Source organism: Solanum tuberosum, unplaced genomic scaffold (assembly GCF_000226075.1).
Source record: "Solanum tuberosum cultivar DM 1-3 516 R44 unplaced genomic scaffold, SolTub_3.0 scf00159, whole genome shotgun sequence".
NCBI lineage: Eukaryota > Viridiplantae > Streptophyta > Magnoliopsida > Solanales > Solanaceae > Solanum > Solanum tuberosum.
This window is the reverse complement of record NW_006239089.1, coordinates 662087-682080: the sequence shown is the minus strand read 5'-3', so window position 1 is coordinate 682080 and position 19994 is coordinate 662087. Positions and strand designations below refer to the sequence as shown.

General features: G+C 30.6%; 1 protein-coding gene and 1 pseudogene across 1 annotated transcript; both read left to right on the top strand.

The window, feature by feature from the left end:
• Positions 1-7485: 7485 nt before the first annotated feature.
• LOC102593157 (kunitz-type serine protease inhibitor DrTI-like) lies at positions 7486-8917 on the top strand. Its single transcript, XM_006353858.2, has 2 exons — positions 7486-7768; positions 8317-8917. The coding sequence occupies exons 1-2, from the start codon at positions 7538-7540 to the stop codon at positions 8734-8736; spliced, it is 651 nt and encodes a 216-aa protein (XP_006353920.1). The 5' UTR covers positions 7486-7537; the 3' UTR covers positions 8737-8917.
• A 10129-nt stretch (positions 8918-19046) lies between these two features.
• LOC102605320 (uncharacterized) overlaps positions 19047-19994 on the top strand; it is a 3459-nt pseudogene continuing 2511 nt past the window's right edge.

Genomic DNA, 19994 nt, shown 5'->3' with positions numbered 1-19994 from the left:
TTATGAATGTTAGATAGCTTAAAATTATGAATATGTCTATTTATTATTCAACACTTCCTTTGGAAAATATATTCAGTAGTGAAGTTCAACTAATAAAATTTCTTCCCAATAACTTGGAGTAGAACAGAAGAATTAGAGACGATATGACAATACTTTAAATGCAATATTCACCTCTCTCGACGCTATATTCACCTAATTTTTAGTACATTGAATTATTTTGCTAATGAAGATTTGTCCAAAAGGAGTTTTTTTATGCTTATAAACAAGAAAATATATGAAATTTGTTCTCGCGACATACCGTTGAGTAGAAGAAGCTTGTCAAGGTTTCAGAATGTTTTGAAGTTCTAAAAAATTATTTCTTACTAGGTTCAGAAAGTATGATGTTTGAAGAATTACATGAGCGATGATCTTAAGGGAAAACCTACGATAAACCTAATTATTGTATTAATCTTGGAAAGAAAATAATTTAATTATGGAACTAAATTTGGTTAGAATCCAAATAGGACTCAACTATTGATATTCTTCTTCTTCTCTTTTTAGTAAATGGTAGATATTATTTTCTTTTCTTTTTTATAATTATAATATTTTATTAAAGTAAGTTACCTGATGGTGTAGAAATTTACTACACTGACAGTGCACAAAACTTAAACTCTTTTTTTAGATGTTAATACGACACCGGAAGAATTCATATTTTATACCAATTATAATTCTTTTCAGCTTAAAATCCTAAGGAAGCATGGCAGTAGGAATTAATTAATAAATAAATAAATAAAAAGAAAAAAAAAACGGCAAAGCTATCCTTTTCGTGCTACAATTGGACTGCTGATTGGTAAAACAAACATCTAATTATCCTTTCTCCTAAATCTAATTGGCTAAGGATAATTGGAGGTTGGCAATATGATACTTAAATATCATTTCTATACTCCAATTACGCTGGAGTATATACCAATAAAATAATCTAAAATGCATGGTATATAATTATCGTGTAATTAATACTTCAAGTCTAGTCTTCAAAAGATAAAATATTTTGACAAGACTTGAAGCAGTGGGCATTTGTAATCATTTAAAATTTATTAAATATAAATTTATAAAATGATTCGGATTATATCAAATTCATGAATATATTAGCCCAAATAAATTATGGATTAATATAATTGGGCTAATTATTCAAGTCCAATAAAGTCAAATTAATTGATTTGGGCTACAATAGATGAACCCAATTTGCTAAGTCCAATGTCATCTTATCCTAGAGGCCCATTCTTTTAGTACCATGTGGCAAATGACGTGGCATGCCAAGTCAAACAAGAAGCCAATAGGATCATGACATGTGTCAAAGATGACAAGCCCGCTCCATAAAGCCCATATGCCACGTCCCTTAAATCTGATTGGCCGAAGGGAATTCTGTTCCAATCGCAACTCCTCTATTCTAAAACTATAAATAGGGGTCCTCATAATTCAGAAAAGAGACGGAAAATTCTAAACAAGAAGCTAGAGAAAATCCGTGGTACAAACGCCATAAAATTCTCTATAAAGCTACAAATTTAAGAATTCAAGCATTCAAGTTCAAGAACGATCAAGATTAAGACCATCATATTCAAGAACAAGCTCGAAGCCCTTGAATTTAAGTAAAAGTCAAGATCAAGATAAAGTTCAAGTTTAAGTTCAAGATCAAGCTCAAGAGCCCTTGAATTTATATTTGAAAGGCGAATTCAGAGGAATCATAGAAATTGTAACACTCGCACTTGAAATAATAAATACGATTGTTGCGATCATTTTCCATTTTTTATTATTGTTTTCTTGACGCGAATTTTATTGTCTACAAGGTAATTTTTCCTAATTATAATACATTTTCGAACTTGGGTCTCGAGTTCCTTTGTATTTTGTTTATGATTAGGAGGCGGCTATTGGTATACTATAGGTCTAGGTTTTAAATTGTAAAAATTTTGCTCCATTTGTTTATTTTTTAAAAAATAATTTACACTCTTGTTATTATTTGTTTTTTAAAAAAAAAATTTACAAACTTGTTTGCACTTTCTAAAAAAAATTAATTGTAAAGTTAAAATGAGAATTTTTTTAAAATTAATTCTTTTTTGATTTTATAAATTGACAAAAAATTTAAGATAACTATTTTTATAATATGATCAACTAATATTGAATGAATGACCAATATGAGTTGTGGTGTATAGTTTTGGGACTGCTCCATCCTTAATCAGAGATCTCGAATTTGTGTCCGGGTATAAAGAAAGTCTTGTTAGAAATGCTACACCCAATGAACATTGCAGTGCGTAATTCAGATTTAGTCTCAAATTTTCCATTCTTATCATCAACTCTAGTTGCAGTTGCACTGTTGCAGGCCAATAATGGATATATTCTAATGTGCCGACGGGACCATTAGAGACTAGCCATAACTAAAACGTGTTAATGTAGTAGGATGGTTAGTTGAACAAATACTATATAGTAAATTTGATTTAAACTTGTTATAATTGAATCTATGAATAAATGATAAAGTGTTAAATCTTTTTATGAGATACTTGCAGTCCAAATTTAAAGAAATTCTAATTTTATGCATGTTTTCAATTAGTGTCCATTACGTAGATAAGTTTTCAATAAGTCTCAATAAAACCTCAAATCTGTTCAATTTATTCCAATTGAGACTCATGAGCATAACTAAAAAGAGGTGATATATTTCATACGATTAACTTAAAATAGAGCTAGTGGAAAGAAGGATGAAATCAAGAAGAACATTCATAAAAGAAGAAGAATAGGTATTCAATATCAAAGCTTGACAAAATAATGTATACACTTATAACTATTAAGATGATTATTTAACTACATAAACAACTCTTATAATTTATTGTGTAAAAAATTCATCAATATATATTTGCTTCAAAATTACTCCAAATCAACTTTTTATTCATAACTAAAATATGCCAATGAAGTTCCGATTAAAAAAAAGAAAAGTAGTTGTCATGCAAGCAAATCAATTGGCTAGATTTGAAAATTCCAAGACATCCCATAATAAAATATAATTATCCTTTTATCTATAGAGAAGTACGGAACTTGATGTAAATTATTTGTTTTATCATCGAATTATTGACAATTTTAAAAAATATCACTTTATTTGACTAACTCAACTTAAATACATTCCGATTTGTCACATGGCATAAAAAATGGTCTCAAACTCTTGTAGGAGCGTGAAACTCTTAATAAAAAGTTGCGAAAAGTGTTAAAAACACCTTAAACTTGATGAGAATTTAGGGGTGTATTTCACCCATAAGGCAAGATCACAAGTGTATTTAAGTTCAATTAATCAAGTAAATGGATATTTTTAAAGTTATTAATAATCTAGAGACAAAATTAATAATTCACATCAAGTTTAAAAATATTTTCAATACTTTACTCTTTTGCCTATTCACAGCTTTTAAATTTGACTGCTCATAAACAATATCATGTACTCGTTTTAAATTCCTTCAACTTCACCGTCACTGGCATTGTGAAGTTGATCAATAATCAATAATTGCTCCTACAATGGACGAGTCCTAAATTACGTAAGTTGAAATGGAAGGAGTAAACAACATAAAGTCCAATACTAAAAAGGAAAAACTATCTAACTAGACATAATTTACTAGCATATATACTTAATTTACCTCCCCCCACAACCATCTTCCTTTCTTTCTTAATCCATTCAATACATGTTTGCATATTCCAAATTCAAAACTAAATCTTGATAATCACAAGTATACAAAGAGGTAAATTACTTTTTTCATTATTTTAATGAATTTTGGTTTTACATATCATTCATTTATCTGAGATAGAGTTCATATTTCTCTAAAGATAGGTTTAAATTGTAAAAACTTTGCTCCATATTAGTTGTTTATTCTTTTAAAAAAATAATTTACCCTCTTATTATTATTTTTTTCTGAAAAAATATTTACAAATTTGTTTAACTTTTTTTAGAAAAATAATTGTAAGGTTAAAATGAGGAAAAAAAAATTAATTCTCTTTCGATTTTATATTGACAAAAAATTTGAGATAATTATTTTTATAATATGATCAACTAATATTAAATGAATGACCAACATGGATTATGATGTAGTACTGGAACTGGTCCATCATTAATCAGAGGTCTCGAGTTTAAGCCCAAGATATGAAGAAAGTCTTATTGGAAGTGCTACCACTAATAAATTTTGCAGTGCGCGATTCAGACTTAATCCCAAATTTTCCATTCTTATCATCAACTCTAATTGCAGTTGCACTGTTGCAGGCCAATAATGGATATATTTTAATGTGCCGACGGGACCATTAGAGACTAGACATAACTAAAACGTGTTTATGAAGTAGGATGATTAGTTGAACATATAATATATAGTAGTAGTAGGGTTAATGTACGACATCTCTTAAAATTTGGAGTAAATTTAATTTAGACTTGTTATAATTGAACATATATATGAATAAATGATAAAGTGTTAAATCCTATGAGATACTTTGAATCCAAATTTAAACAAATTCAAATTTATGCATATTTCTAATCAGTATTTATTACGTAGATAAATTTTCAACAAGTCTCAATATAACCTCAAATATGTTCAATTTATTCCACTAGAGACTCATGAATATAACTAAGGCCTCATTTGTTTGTACTTAATGAGGGTCTGAATCTTAATCATTTAGATTTAACCCATTAAGTGCGTTTGATTTTTAGGTCTGAATCTTAATCATTAAGATTCATTCCATTAAGTCCATTTGTTTCTTTTTAAAAAAAACCTCTTAATGGGTCTTAATGAGTCTGAATGAATCAGATCTATAACAGAGTCTTAATACCATTCAGACTCTATTAAAATAAAAAGTGTTCTTTCGTAAAAAAATTCTCTTCTTCCTTGCTTCTCTTCCGGACAAGTTTCAGGTTTCTTCTTCTCCTTTTCCAACCAAATACCATTTTTTTTTCTTTTGAATAAGTAAGTTTTCATAATCTTTTACAAGTATTGCTATATTTTTAATATATAGAATATTTTTGGGTGAACTGATATTTATGAAGAACTCTTCTTGTCACAATTCGTTTGTTGTCAAAACTTCTTTGGAAGAAAATATCATTGTTTCTTGGGAAAAAATTGTTTGAGAAAACAAATAAATCATCTTTTTTTCTGGGGTGAGTTCCAATCTTATTCTTGAAACAATTTTTTGGAAGAAGTATTCTTGGTTTGGATTATAACTTTTATTGATATAGTGTTTAATTCCTAATTTTAAAAAAAATATTATGCATGTCCAACTATTGAAAACAAACAATCTTAATGATTTCGTGTTTAGACCTAGAAACTACATCTTAATATTCAGACAAGCATTCAGATTTTGACATTTTAATTTAAATGCTAATCTTAATATTCAGATGTGCATTCAGATTCAGACCTCTTAATCTTAATGAAAACAAATGAGGCCTAAAAGGAGGTGATATATTTCAGCGATTAATTCAAAATACGACGATGAAAAATGTTATAATAATCTGGCCTGGAAACTAGTGGAAAGAAGGATGAAATCAAGAAGAAGAAGTTTTCAAATATTTGGGGGTGAATTTTTTTTAACATTTGAAATATTTTTCAAAATCATTTTAAAAAAAAAGGTCTGATGAGGGTGGCAGGAGGTTGAAAAATGAAAATTTTTAAATTTGAAATATATTTCAAAAACAGTTTTTAATTGAGGTGGGGGATGGGGGGTCGGGGTAAATTTTTTTTAAAAAAATTTGAAATACTTTTTTAAACAGAAATCTTGAAATTTGAGGGGGAGGGGGGGATTGGGTGAGCTAAAAGAAATCTTGAAATTTGAATTATTTTTAGAAAATCATTTTAAATTTTTTATTTTATTTATTTGAGGAAGGGGGATTGGTTTGGGGGTAGGGGTAAAAAAAATATTTGAAATATAAAAAAAATTAAAAATATTAATTTAGTTTTTTTTATGAGGAGGGTCGATTACAGGTATGGGGTAAAGTAAGATTGAAGGATGGAGTAAGCTTTTGTGCTTTGTAATTATTTTCCTTAATTTTTGAAGGGAGATTATTTTTCTTAAATTTGAGGAAAATGAGCTAACTTGAAATTTTCAAAACATTTTAGCCAATAAAACATGGAAAAGTTGAAAAACATTTTTCCTTTGTACCAAACACACCCATAGTCTCAACTCTCAACTTATTTTCTGATCGACGATGTTTGAATAATTTATATCCACCATAGAAGATAAATGGTGGCCAAGTTTTTTTCCATTTTTATCATGTAATCTAGTTAATGTCCAGAAATGAATGTTAATGTCCTGACGGGGACCGCATCAATAAGACTATCCCATTACTGAAACGTGTCAAACAAATACGAATATACGATGGCGGATGGCATATTTTCGTTGGCAAGCACATCAATTTCTATGCAGCCCTTGGTGTTTTTTGCTTAAGATTTTTCAATTTTCTCATAGGAAAAATTACTGAAGTATTTAAGTGCACGTATTTGATATATATTTTTTTGTTCAAATATTATTTTACTGTAAATTTTTTATACAAACAAATAATATTTGAAAAAAAATAATAAAAATAATAAAAAGGTAACAATTAATTCAAAGCAATGGCGCACAACACCTTAGCCTTGTGCGGGGCCCACGCGCCTTGCTTGGATTCTGTAAATTTTCCGTGAAAGTTTTACGGTGTTGAATCAAATCAACACTTTAAATTTTCACGTGGGTACATACTGTGGATAAGTTTCAACAAAAATAAAAAAAATATAATTCAATTAATAGTCGAAAATTGTTGGATAAAGTGATAAAAAATTTATTCATATTAAAATGAATAAATATTTACTAAAAAAAAATATATAAAAATCACAAGCAAATAAAATTTGAACAAAATTTTTTACAGTAAAATAATATTAATATATATCAAATACGTGGATTCATTTAGCTTCTTTTAAGTTTTAACCACGACAAAGATAGTAAAAAAAAATAAAATTAATTTAATCGGAATGAAATAGATTTTTTTTTAAAAAAATTAGAGGAAGGCGCGGAATTCCATGCGCCTTGTAAGACGCATGACAACTGAGCCTTACAAGGTGCATGGAATTCCGCGCCTTACGGCGCCCATCCTAATTTTAACGACGTTAATTCAATCATTAGAAGGTTGCCCTTTTGACAAAATATTTTCTTTCGTACTCCAATCCATCCTGTAGCTATATAATGAAAACAGAAAAATGTCAAAATTGCTCCTGAACTATATGAAAATAGATCTACCTTTCGTTACATTTTGGGATAAAAATGCCTCCACCGTTATACCAAGAGTCCATAAATGTCCTCAAGACTTAACCATCCAAAATTTTAATGATGTGGCAAGCCACGTGGAACTAATTCCTTCACCTCAGCGTTGCCAACTAGATTTTCACTAAATTATGGATCATCAATTTTAACTCAAACCCTAACCCATTGCTTCCGACCCGACCCGTTAAAATTAATTATGAAATTCTTGTCTATAAATTGAGAGGTCCTGTATGAAGCATGCACATTAGACTAAAAGAAAATGAAGAGCGTTGTTTTGCTAATTTCATTTCTCCTTGCATTTTGGTGTTCATGCACTAGTGCTACAACAACTCCTAATCCAGTGTTGCAGGTGGTGCGTGACATTCATGGCGATATTCTCACACCAGACTCCAGGTACTTTGTCGTGTCAGCAATAAACGGAGCCGGAGGTGGCGGAGTATTCCGTGGCATTGGAGCTGGTCATGACGCTAACTTCGTCTGTCCCTTTCAGGTTTGTTAAACTATATAATCGATCATCTCTATTAAAAAATTAATCATCGAGTATATTTTTAATAATTATTTATCTCTAATTTGTGTGGATACTCTTGATTAAAAAACATGTTCTGAACCTAACTCAACTCCATAAGCGATGAGATGATCCATGGTATCCCAAGACATATAAGGAGACCCCAAGGACTGGACATCTAGAGCATCAACGGTATAATAGTACTGGTTCTACATCCAATAAACCAAGAAATTGAAACAAACATAAGTTGTAATATCATGATAAGAACTTATAGTTTAGTCATAATTCAACCAAAAAAGTTAACTCATAATTAGAAATTCTCAAGACCATAAAAGAGATTATTTTCTAAATTATATTAAATTTTCCATTTAATGTGAAATCTAATGCATCCATTCTCCCAAAACTCCAGTCTTGCATGATATCACATTGGTAATGTTGTATATTCAATCAAATACCATATATATATATATAGTTGATTATATTATATTTCAACAAGTCGATTTTTATCTTCTTTTTTTTTTTTTTGGTTACAGGTGTTGCAGTCTGGGCGAGATTTGGACAGAGGTTGGCCAGTGATTTTCAAACCAAAGGCAGCGAAACAAGTAGAAATAACTGAATCGAGCGATGTTAACATTGAGTTCTATATTGACAATCCAAGTGGGTTTTGTAACAACACAGTGTGGCAAGTAGAAGGTTTCCCAGGACATGCTATGCCAATGTACTTGGACACCAATGGGGAGGCTGGACATGTTAAGAATGTGGCCTCATGGTTTCAAATTAAGAAAACTGGAAGTTACATGTATAAGTTGATGTTTTGTCCTTATGGAGAGCCCATCTGCACTGACATTGGCATCGACTATACTGCCGGAAGGCGATTGGCCATAGGAACAGGCAATACCTTCAATCTTGTCTTCATTAAGGATACTAACATTGGAATTAAATCGATTGTATAATTTGGTTAATTTCGACCAAATAATATGTATCGATCCTTTTCACTGTATTATTTTCATCATGTTTGTACGTACGTACCTACCTACTTGTATTCTCTAAATAAAGCTACGCATGTGTGATGTGTAGCCTCTATCGTTGTAAAAGTATTGCTACCTTAATGTATCCTTGAGTTTGTTTTTTTTCCTTCTCGACTCAAAATAATACATAAAAAAAATGTACTTGAGCGGTTGGCCGTCCTAAGTCTAGCACTTGAGGCAGTAGGAAGATATGAGTAGTAGTTGGGAGGACAGTGGGTTAAAGTAGTTGATGAAAAGGAAACAGACAGAAAGTGGTAAAATGGACTTTATGTTGGAGAGTAGGGGTGCAAAATGGGTGGGTATCCGTTCGATTAATACATTTTAAAATGAGATAATATCACAAAAGGTCACTCAACTTTGAGAATTTATCTAGTAAAATTATTAAACTTTATTTTGTATCAATAAAATCACTCAACTTAGATGTTTGTATCAATAAAATTATTCAACTAAATTTATCATTAATTAAATATATGATATTATTTTTATTGTCTTACCTGCAATTAGATCCAAATTGATTCACAATTCTATGGATCAACCCAATTAAAAAACCCAACACTTGTTTACTTAATTATATCGTGCTCATTGGATTGACAGATCTCTTAAACTTGTCTTTATTTTCATCTTGATCTTTCATAGCCGAAGTGAGAGTGGATCCAAAGAAAGATAACTAGCAGCAATCTGCAATGACAGAGCTGGCAGTAAGCTAATAAACTTGCCCCCTTTTAACCACCGTTTGTGGGTTTGTAGATTGATTAGTGGACATACTTGATAGAGCAGAAGCTTATACATGTAATTGCACTCTCTTTAATAGGGAAATATCATGTAATTGTACTCTCTTTAATATATGTAAGGGTGTAGCAACCTCTATAAATACACTTTTTCTTTTTTTCAAAAAACCATCCCCAATTGGTTGTGAGTCATTGAAGGGGGTTAGGCTCGATTCCTACAGAAAAATATTTTTCAAAACTTTCCTTAAACTCCATCACCTGAAATGAGTTCGGAATCCAACTTCTGACCCAAACTGTGACCTTGATCCAAAACCCAAATTTTGACTTCTTGACCTTGATTCAAGACCTCTGATTTTCAAGAAAAAAAATTCAACAAAAAATAATGAAAATATTGTCCTTCATACTCATTTTATACTTCATCTCTCTCTTCGTCCTAGCTCCCCCTGTCTTCTTCCCCCAAAACAACAATAAACACTAAAACAATTTAAAAAAGAAAAGAAGAAAGAAACAGATCTGAAACGGGAAAAAAGAAGAACAAATTTGAAAAAAAAAAAAACATATTGAAAGTGGGAATGAAACTTTAAAATAATTTTTTTTTACATAATTAAATGTCACATATAATCATTTACTTATGTGTTTGTCACATCATTAGTGAATGTATTAAACTGTTCTTAATGTTTTTGCTAATTATAAAAATGTGTTAAAATAATACGATAAAATTTTACTACAAATATTTAAAACGAACAAAATCTACTTGAGATGTAGATAACGGTGTGAATTGTACCGATCCAATCCGTTTATTCGCATCCTAAATTGGAAAATTGTTATACAAAAAAATTTCTACAACAACAATAAACAAGGAGACTTCTACTTCAATTCAATATACAATAAAATTCATGACTCCTCATTACAATAGTATTTCTTGAACTTTTTTAGATCTTTCCTCTTCAACTTAATTATGTCTACTGGGCATGACTAATAAAAATTAATATGCAATTGATTAAATTGAGAGACATCAGAGGGAGTCTGTTATGAATCAGTCCAAGACCAATGTCGATATACTTAGGGATATCAGACAACCAACTACTGGGCGGAAAAATAGAATCAGAAGACCTTCATAAAGGTTGATTTGAGAAATAGGTCCAATTAACAATTGGTTTAAAAGGTCACACATTTAGAAAGAATAGTTAATGCTTATTATAACCATGCTTAGGCAAAGTATGTATCACTCATTCTGCTTTCTCTAGGTCTAGTTCCTCGCCTCCTTCTTTAGTTGATCCTAGGTAGTTTTTACTTTCAATTTTTCTGTATTTCTATTTGGGCTTTTGCCTTTTGAGTTGTTGCATTTAATTTCTCAAATTATAATTGAGATTTAGCCTTACTGATATAGTTGAGAAATTGGTTTGTGTCGTTATTAAATTTGAGTTCATTATAAAGTCCATCGATTAGAAGAAGATTTGAGAAATGTAATTTTTATGTTAGCTAATTATTTGTTGTACTCCCGGAAAGGAAATTGTATAGGCTATATACTTCCTCTCCTTTAGATTGTTTGATCAATCTCTTTTGCTCGTTAGAGGCAAGGTCCATGTCCCCCTCTAATCTTTTGTAAGTATTTCTATTTATATTTTACATGGTAGGGGTCTAGTCAAACCCTCCACACTCGCAGGCTCACAACCTATTGGTGATGGCTTTTGATTTAAAAAAAAAAAGAAAAAAAAAGTCCATCGATTAAAATGAGTTCTATCTTGATTCTTGACAATCCAACTATTGGTAAGAACAATGTGTGGAAGGTGGAAGATTTCCAAGGACGTGATATCCCATTAATGTTCTTGTCAACTAATGGGGAGGCAGGAAATTGAGTCCGGCTCTAAAACACACTTTTTGAATTCTACAAATCAAATCAAAACAGATACTTCGCTCATTTATGAGTGAATTGTGACTAAAAAATTTAATTTTGATAGACGGATGCTATAATAATTTTTTTTTATTTTGGGGTAACTGACAAAGTTAACTTTGTTAGTCACAGTTCATCTATAAATGAGTGAAGTGTCCATTTTAATCTGTGCTTTTAGAGAGGATCTCTTTTGATTGGTAAAGTATCAAAATATCCATTTTGAAGACGAACTCAATAATATACTGGAATTAGAAGGAGCCAGCTATATCATTTACTAAGATTATCTATTTAATTTTGGTTGGTAGAGTTATATTGTAGAAAGACATTCCAATATATGCACGTGAATTACCCAATTTAAATATTTACATCCTAAATTGGACCACTAATAATTACTAGAAATGTATAGTAATGTCCCGGGATCCCACGAGTAAAATATGCCAATTAAGTACCATCACAAATTTGTTGTCATGCAAGCACATCAATTGCTACCACTTATTATTTTGGTAGATAGATACTCGAGATAAATATAAAAAAAAAAAAATAGAGGCCTTTGGTGTCCCCTTCAGTTAAAAAAACCTAGCTTTTTTATACATAAACATTAATATTACGTGGAATACAAGAGGATCGATAGAACGAGGATCCACATTAGTTAGAAAGTGAGCTAGCTAGGTTATAATTAGCATAGATAATTAACTATGCATGTTAATTTTTTTGAAAGCCAATGGATAAGGCTTGTTATTGAGAGCTAGACGGCTGATTCCACTATCAACGTACAGTCAATCCGATATATTCACAATCAAAGTCGTCACATTCTAGACACGTTAATTTACCTTAACTTGTAAGCATTAGGTCACATATTTCTCAATCTTAAACCAATTCTTTATGGTTTCAGGTCCTGGAAATCTTAAGTTACCACCAGTTACAACAAACCTAGGTGGTAATCACCGAACATTATATATATATATATTAATGTCTACATTTTCTTCGACTTTATCACCGGAAAGAATATATATGTTCGATAGTAACGAATTTCACGGGGGTGCTTGATCCAAATTTACCAGAATTATAAGCAGCAACGCCGTTTGGGCATTTGGTATTTCCAACATCAGCTAAGTATACGTTTCCGCCTCCTGTGAGAACACTCACAATTATGTACTCCTCCTCAATCTTGAGTGGTTTGCCGTCCATGTCTAGCACAAGAGGGATATATATCTTCATCATCATCATAATTAGTGGTGGCAAATGGCCGGGTTGGGTCAAATTTGGGCGGGTTGAAAATGGGTCAACATAAAATGGGTAATAATTCAATCCGCCCATATTTGACATGGGTAACAAATGGATTCAGTAAAATACTAGTTTACCCATATTTTCATGATTGAATAGTACTCTACTTAAGAATTCAACATGGAAAAAATATCTAGCACAAGAGCAATATCTTCATCATCGTCATCATACTCATAATCATCATCGGATTATTGTCGGAAGTTAAAGTGGTTGATGATTGACAAAAGGAAACTAAGGGTAGTTGAAAGCAAGAGCAAGCTCAAAATATTGATGGACTTCATATTGTTAAACACTTGTGTATTTTGCTTGCTGTTAGTATATCTTCAATTTATAGACCACCACATTGCAACAATACCCTAGTTACATGTGATATATAGTTATAATATATAAGTACTCTCTATGATTTGAGTCTCCTTTTGAATACAAAATCGTCTTTGTTAGGGAGCGTTTTATCCTCAATGTGGAACTTTTCGATGCAAAACTAAGTAGTCGAAGTCCAATATAAATACCAGATATAGGAGGAGAAACTAAAAATAAAATAAAATAATAATAAAGAAATAAATAAAGTTTTGTTGGTTTTACTTTGGTAAGAGTTGGATGGGTTAGTTTATGATCCATTGTTTAGCTATCTTAAAACTCAGTTCGTCTCAGCCTAAGTAATATTTTGACCTATCCATTTATACTGGTTTCTAGCTATCAAATTATACGTCAATTACGAGGAGGTTTACATTATTATAGTTCGAGAAATATGGAATTACAGAGAAATTCAGAGAGAAATATCATGGGAGGAATATAATTGTATCCACATGATTTATTACGTTAGTATAATTTGATACCAGTAAATTGAACTAAGCCTGCCTATATTTGACAAATGGATCACGCATACATACACATACAAATTAAACTTTTGATTAGAATTAAAGGAAAAATGGGGGTGTGTAACCGTGCAAGATCGTGTATTCCCTCTATTTCTAATTACTTGTCCACGCATGTTAAGAAAACAATGATCGACATAGCGAGTTTACCATTTTACTCCTATTAATTAAGAAATTGATAAATTAAAAACTTAAAGATTTTCAAAAAATTCTATCTTTTTTCAAAGTAATTAAGTGAGAGTATAATAATTAAAAAAAATTATCCTTTTTTGATTTGCCAAAATGGACAAGTAATTAGGGAGAACTAAAAAAAATTGAACAAGTAATTAGAGACAAGGGAATTACGTCAAGTGCACGACAAGGGAACCAGCTCCCCTCCATTATCCATTCCCTCCATTTCGTCAAGTGCACGTCTAGATTAGAGACATGTGTCATATTTAAAGTTTAAAGGTCAAGATTATATCATATGAATAAAAATCATAACCATAGTTAAGCCAACTAATTTTAGAAAACTACTCTCCAAATTTGGTAAGAATTACAATATATTCCATACAAAATTTGATATTTATTTCATATCTTTAATTTCATCTTATATTTTTAATTTAAAATTTAATATTTAAATACAAAAATATAATATGAAATTAATGATTATAACTCAAAAGTCACTCAACTATTGATATTTTACTTAGAAAGTCACCCAACTATTGATATTTCACTTAAAAAGTCACCCAATCAATTTAAATGTTTATTTTGTTTATTAAATTTTGTTGAAATCTAATTTTATTTTAAACTATTTTTATAATAAATAAGAAGATATCTATTTTATCTATCTTACTAATCCACTCCAATTATTTAAGTATATTTCTTTTTTTGAAAAATGTACTGTAGCAATAGACAAAAAAAATCATTTTCCATTCTAGCAATTGTTTAGTAGAATTAAATAAGCTAAAAAATGATCCCAAAAAAAGGAGAACATTGAAATTGATCAGAAGTAATTAAGAAGTAATCAAAAGAACGCACAATAGCAATCTTTTATCATTTAAAAAAAAATTGGTTTAAAACTAAAATTTACAATTTAATATTTAAATATAATATAAAATTAATGGTATTAATAAATATCAAATTTTGTATAGAATATATTGTAATCCTTACCAAATTTGGAGAGTAGTTTTCTAAAATTAGTTGACTTAACTATGGTTATGATATTTGTTAATATAATATAATCTTGACCTTTAAACTTTAAATCTGACACATATCTCTAATCTAGACGTGCGCTTGACGAAATGAAGGGAAGGGATAATGGAGGGGAGCCGGATCCCTTTTTGTTTGCTAATCTATTCAATATACAACGAAAAGAGAAGCACGTGTACGTAGCTGCTAAGGGCATTTTTGAGAAACAAAAAAATGGCTACCTACCTACCATTTTAGATTTATTTAAGTCCTAATGTTTAAGAGACACATATAATAATACTCTTTTTTATGTTTATTTATATGTCATCATTTTAGATTTTACGTTCTCTTAATGAATTAAATAAATTTACCATTGTTAGTGTTCTTTTAAAGTCAAGTTTTCAATCAATGAATATGAATTAATATATTTTGATTAAATTAATTTGACCAATAGACATGAATTATTTACTTAGTTTTTAATTATTGGTCAAATATATATTTTCAAGGGTAATAATTCTAAAGGGTAAAATAGAAAGAATAATGTCATGTATACGTTGTTTCGGTGAAATGACAAATGTTAAAGAATATTTATTTTTAATAAGGACGATATATAAATAGATACAGAGAGAGTAATATTAAAGATGTTCTATTTTTACAAGTAAAAAATATCAAATAGAAGAAATCAATTTTAACCGACTCTAATTTCTGATTTTTGATTAAATATTATATGTCAAAAGTTAATCTAATAGCTATAATATATGCATTTGTGTTGTAAACGGGGTGGACATTTGTTTATTCGGTTCGGTTGTGTTAAAATTTGATTTGATTCTTTGGTTTTCAATTTTTAAAAAATGTGCACCAAATATCAAATCATATTAATTTGGTTCAATTTGATTTTTGCAATTTCGATTCAATTATATTTCTTAAATGATTTTTCGATACAAGTGAGATATAAAATAAGAAAAAAGTTATCAAAATATTTAACTAAACATAAGAGTTGAAATAAATACGTTGACAAGCACTAACTTTTGTTGGTGATAAAAATGAGAATAAATCTAAGTATAATTTTGGCTAGCAGTAGCAGCCAACACACCCTTTTTTTCTTTTCATTCACTAATATATGTTGCATGCGCCTGTTGGCTGCTACTGCTAGCCAAAAATAGCAGCTGTGCTTTTATATTTAACTATTGTTTAGCTTTAAACTTCTCAAATATCTTTAATGAAATAATTTAATGACATAAATATTTAACCTAATTTGTGGACAAACAAATTTCAAGAATGGTCACACCACCTACCGAAGTTAAGACGTCCACACACACATAATATTTAGGCTGTTAAAATAAGGCCTAGGGTCTAAAAATTGACATTAGAGGCATTTCAAATTCGATGATAATTTTATATCAATTCACATAATTTAAAGATATTTTAAATCTATTTGTATAACTTTAAATTGACGGTGGTACAATTTTCTTTTAATTTCCACTTAAACTTTAGCTCTGTCTCCTTTTGGTTTCAATTACAGCTTTAAAGGACAATTTGGGACCCACAATTTACATGTCTAAAAGTTAATGGATCCAACAAGTTTTGTTGGTTGTACCTAGGGGTGAGCATAGTATGGTAAGGTATGGTATTTGAAATTTTTGATACCATAATTTTGATATTCAGTTTTCAAAATATTATATCATTATCATATCAATTTATTTTGGTATATTGAAGTTCGGTTTCAGTACTTTACGGTATAGTAAATCGGTAATCATAATTTGTTCAATTTCGACTAATATATACCCATGTAATAGAGTATTATGACTTTGACAATTAAAAAAAGATTCAATTGTATCATACTAACACATTACACAAGTAGAAATATATATGCAAAATAAAGTACAAACAACTTCTTTTGTTAATCTATAGGTTCTTACAGGAAAATAAACGGGAAGATCAACAAAACATTAGCAATCCTAGTTGGATATGGTCACTCAAATGTCCAAATAAGATTAAATTTTTTCTTTGGCTTTGTCACCATAACAGATTACCAACTAAAAGCTACCTCAAATCTATTGGGATTGATGTCAGCGACCTATGCAATCTATGCAAAAAACCAGAAACAATCAAACATATTTTCGTGGAATGCACGAATGTAAGGCAGTTGTGGAGGGAACTGGGGTAATTTACACCATAAATCAGTTCACAATTGACAAAGGTTCTGACTGGTTAACACTACTAAAAAGCCTCAACATTAACATAAAAAGTCATACAACTTGGAAGGAAGTTTTTCCCTTCTATATATGGAACATTTGGTTAACAAGAAACAAAAACTACCATAATAATGAGAAAAAAATATTTCATCAAAGAACGCTTTGTATCATGTTGTTGAATACTATGCTCTTACAAACAATACACACACGAAAGATAAAAAATATTATCAACTACCTTAAATGGACAGCACCCAGTCAGGGCTACATGCTCTAAAGCGATGGATCGTTCATGGGAAGCACAAGACAAGGCGGAACAGGAGGAGTTATTAGGAATAGCAAGGGCGATTGGGTTGTGGGATATATGGGAAACTTGTATATGGCAAATAACATGAAAGCTGAATTGATAGCACTTCTGCAGGGACTTCGAATAGCACTAGAAAGAGGATTAGTACCATTGGAAGTTAATGTCGATTGCAAGGAAATTAAAAACCCTCATTCAAGGAGAACACCCCACTTATGAAAATATTCTTTCTGATTGCAGGGATCTACTTCACCGCCTGGGGAACCCCCTAATACACCACACCTTTAGAGAAACAAACCAAGTGGCAGACGCTCTAGCAAAGGAAGGCGCATATTTATTTTTTATTAGTATTTTAGAGTGTGTGCGTACGTGTGTGTGCGCGTGTGCGTACGTGTGTGTGCGCGTGTGCGTGTGTGTGTTCGTGTGTACGTGTGTGCATGCATGTGTGGGTGTGCGTGTGTGTGTTTATGCGTATGTGTGTGCGTGCGTTTGTGCGCATGTATGTGGGTGCTAGTTATTTATGTAACTCTATATATACTTCGGTATGATATTCGGTATTTCGGTATGTTCTATTGAAATACCAAATACCATATTGAATACCTAAAAAAATTAAAATGTATACCATATATGTTACTCTCTCAGTTCCAATTATGCAGTACGAGTGAAATTTTGAAAGCTAACCAAATTTTTAATATTTTAAATTGAGTTTTAGTATTATTTTTGCAAATGCATAACATATAAAAAGAAAAATAAGAATAAAATACTAAAGGTAAATAGAGGAAGTTGAAGGAGAAGGGTAAACCGGTCAAATGATGGGCTAACCCTAAGTAAAATGTGGGTTTTCTTTTCTTTTTTTAAATAAAATTTATTTTCATTCTCTTATTATATGAGAGGGAGTTTGAGAAGAAGGAAATTTGTTTATGTATTTCCGATACATGTGAATTCACTTGGATATAGTATATTTAAAATAATTATACTTAATTTTGATCTCATGTATTTCGAGATATATGTAGCTGAGATACATGTAGCTAGTTGTATCAAAATTTAGTAAGATCCGTAATATTACAAACTATAATATATCAAATAATTAGTTCCTAAACTAGTGAGATTTCTATAAGTTTCTCATTATTTTATTATGTGTTTGATTATGAATATTAGTCTCAAAATTCCACATTTGTACTAAATTGGCAAGATTAACTATTCATATAAAATACACGATAGCTAATTTCATGAAATATGATCTTTGTCTGTCTCATCTCACCAACCAAACGATTCAATAATGTTTATCAACTACTTTTAATCAAGAGAGAAGTATTGAAAACACCCCTAAACTTAGCGTAAATTATTAATTTCACCCCTGAACTATCAACTACCTTAAAAATACCACTCTACTTGACTAATTAAACTTTGATACACCCTTGATCTGCTACATGACATAGCAAGTGTTCTCAAACTCTTGTACGAACATGAGATCTTAATAAAAATGAATAAAAAATGTTGTAAATAGTCCACCAAACTTGACGAGTATTTAGGGGTGCATTTCACTCATTAGTATGATTGGGGGTGTATTTAAGTTCAGTTTGCCAGGTAAAGGGTGTTTTAAGACTGTCGATCAATAGTTCAGTATAATAATTTATGCCGAAGTTAGTGGTGTTTTCAGTACTTGTCTCTTTAATCAACAAATCCAAATGAAAGAATTCTAAATTACTTCCTAATTCCGTTAAAATATACACAAATTCTTGTCTATAAATTGAGAGTTCCTGCATCAAACTAGTAGAATAAAAGAAAATGAAGAGCGTTGTTTTGCTTATTTCACTTCTTGTTGCATTTTCCTCTTCATGTACGGCTACAACAACTCCTAATCAAGTCTTGAAGGTGGTGCGTGACACTGACGGCAACATTCTCATATCAGACAACAGGTACTTTGTGGTGTCGAGCCGGGGTGGCTGAGTATTCCGAGGCTCGACCTTAGAAGGGTAGCTCAAGGTGTCCTTGAGTTACCCTTCAACATTCTCAGATCAGACAACAGGTTTGTTAAACTATATGCATGACCGTCTGATCTTTTAAAAGATTAAACTGTTAAAGCATTGAGTACTGTATATATAAATTTAATTATTATTTCACTTATTTAAAATAAGAGATATCTTTCTCTACTTGAATACTAAGTTAAAATTGTGTGTCATAATATAATGTATATATAAGGAGACTCCATTTTTAAATTTCTAACCAACATTCATCTTTTATCTTTTTTGTTTTTGTTGCAGTATCGGGAAGATAGGAACAAAGTGTCACGACCCAAAAATGGACGTGATGGCACTCGTCTTAACCCATCAAGACAAGTCAGCCTAAAACTCAACCATTACAATAAAATGCGGAAATTTTTATAATAAACTCAAATATACCCCCAAAATCTAGTTGTCATGTGTACAAGCCTCTAAAGTATTACAATAGAATCAAAAGAAAAATACAAGTCTCATATGACATTGTTTCTAGAGTAGAACAAGATCATAAACAGGAGTAAGAAGGATCGCTGAGAAGACAAACAACTACCTCACAAATCTCCCAGAAGCCTCGAAAAAGAAGAGAATAACAAGTACCACAAAAATCCAAGCTCGTAACCTACAAAAATTTGTAGAAGCAAGGGGTGAGTACCAAACCACACGGTACTCAGCAAGTAAACCTCTAAACACGAGCTAAGGGGATAGAATACAAGTACTCCTTACACCCCAACCGAAC

What these genes read in the sequence shown, in the direction of transcription:
- LOC102593157 (XM_006353858.2), top strand. Translation starts at nt 7,538, where the DNA reads ATGAAGAGCGTTGTTTTGCTAATTTCATTTCTCCTTGCATTTTGGTGT. An exon ending in ACTTCGTCTGTCCCTTTCAG is followed by an intron (nt 7,769 to 8,316) that starts GTTTGTTAAACT and finishes TTTTGGTTACAG; the next exon opens with GTGTTGCAGTCTGGGCGAGA.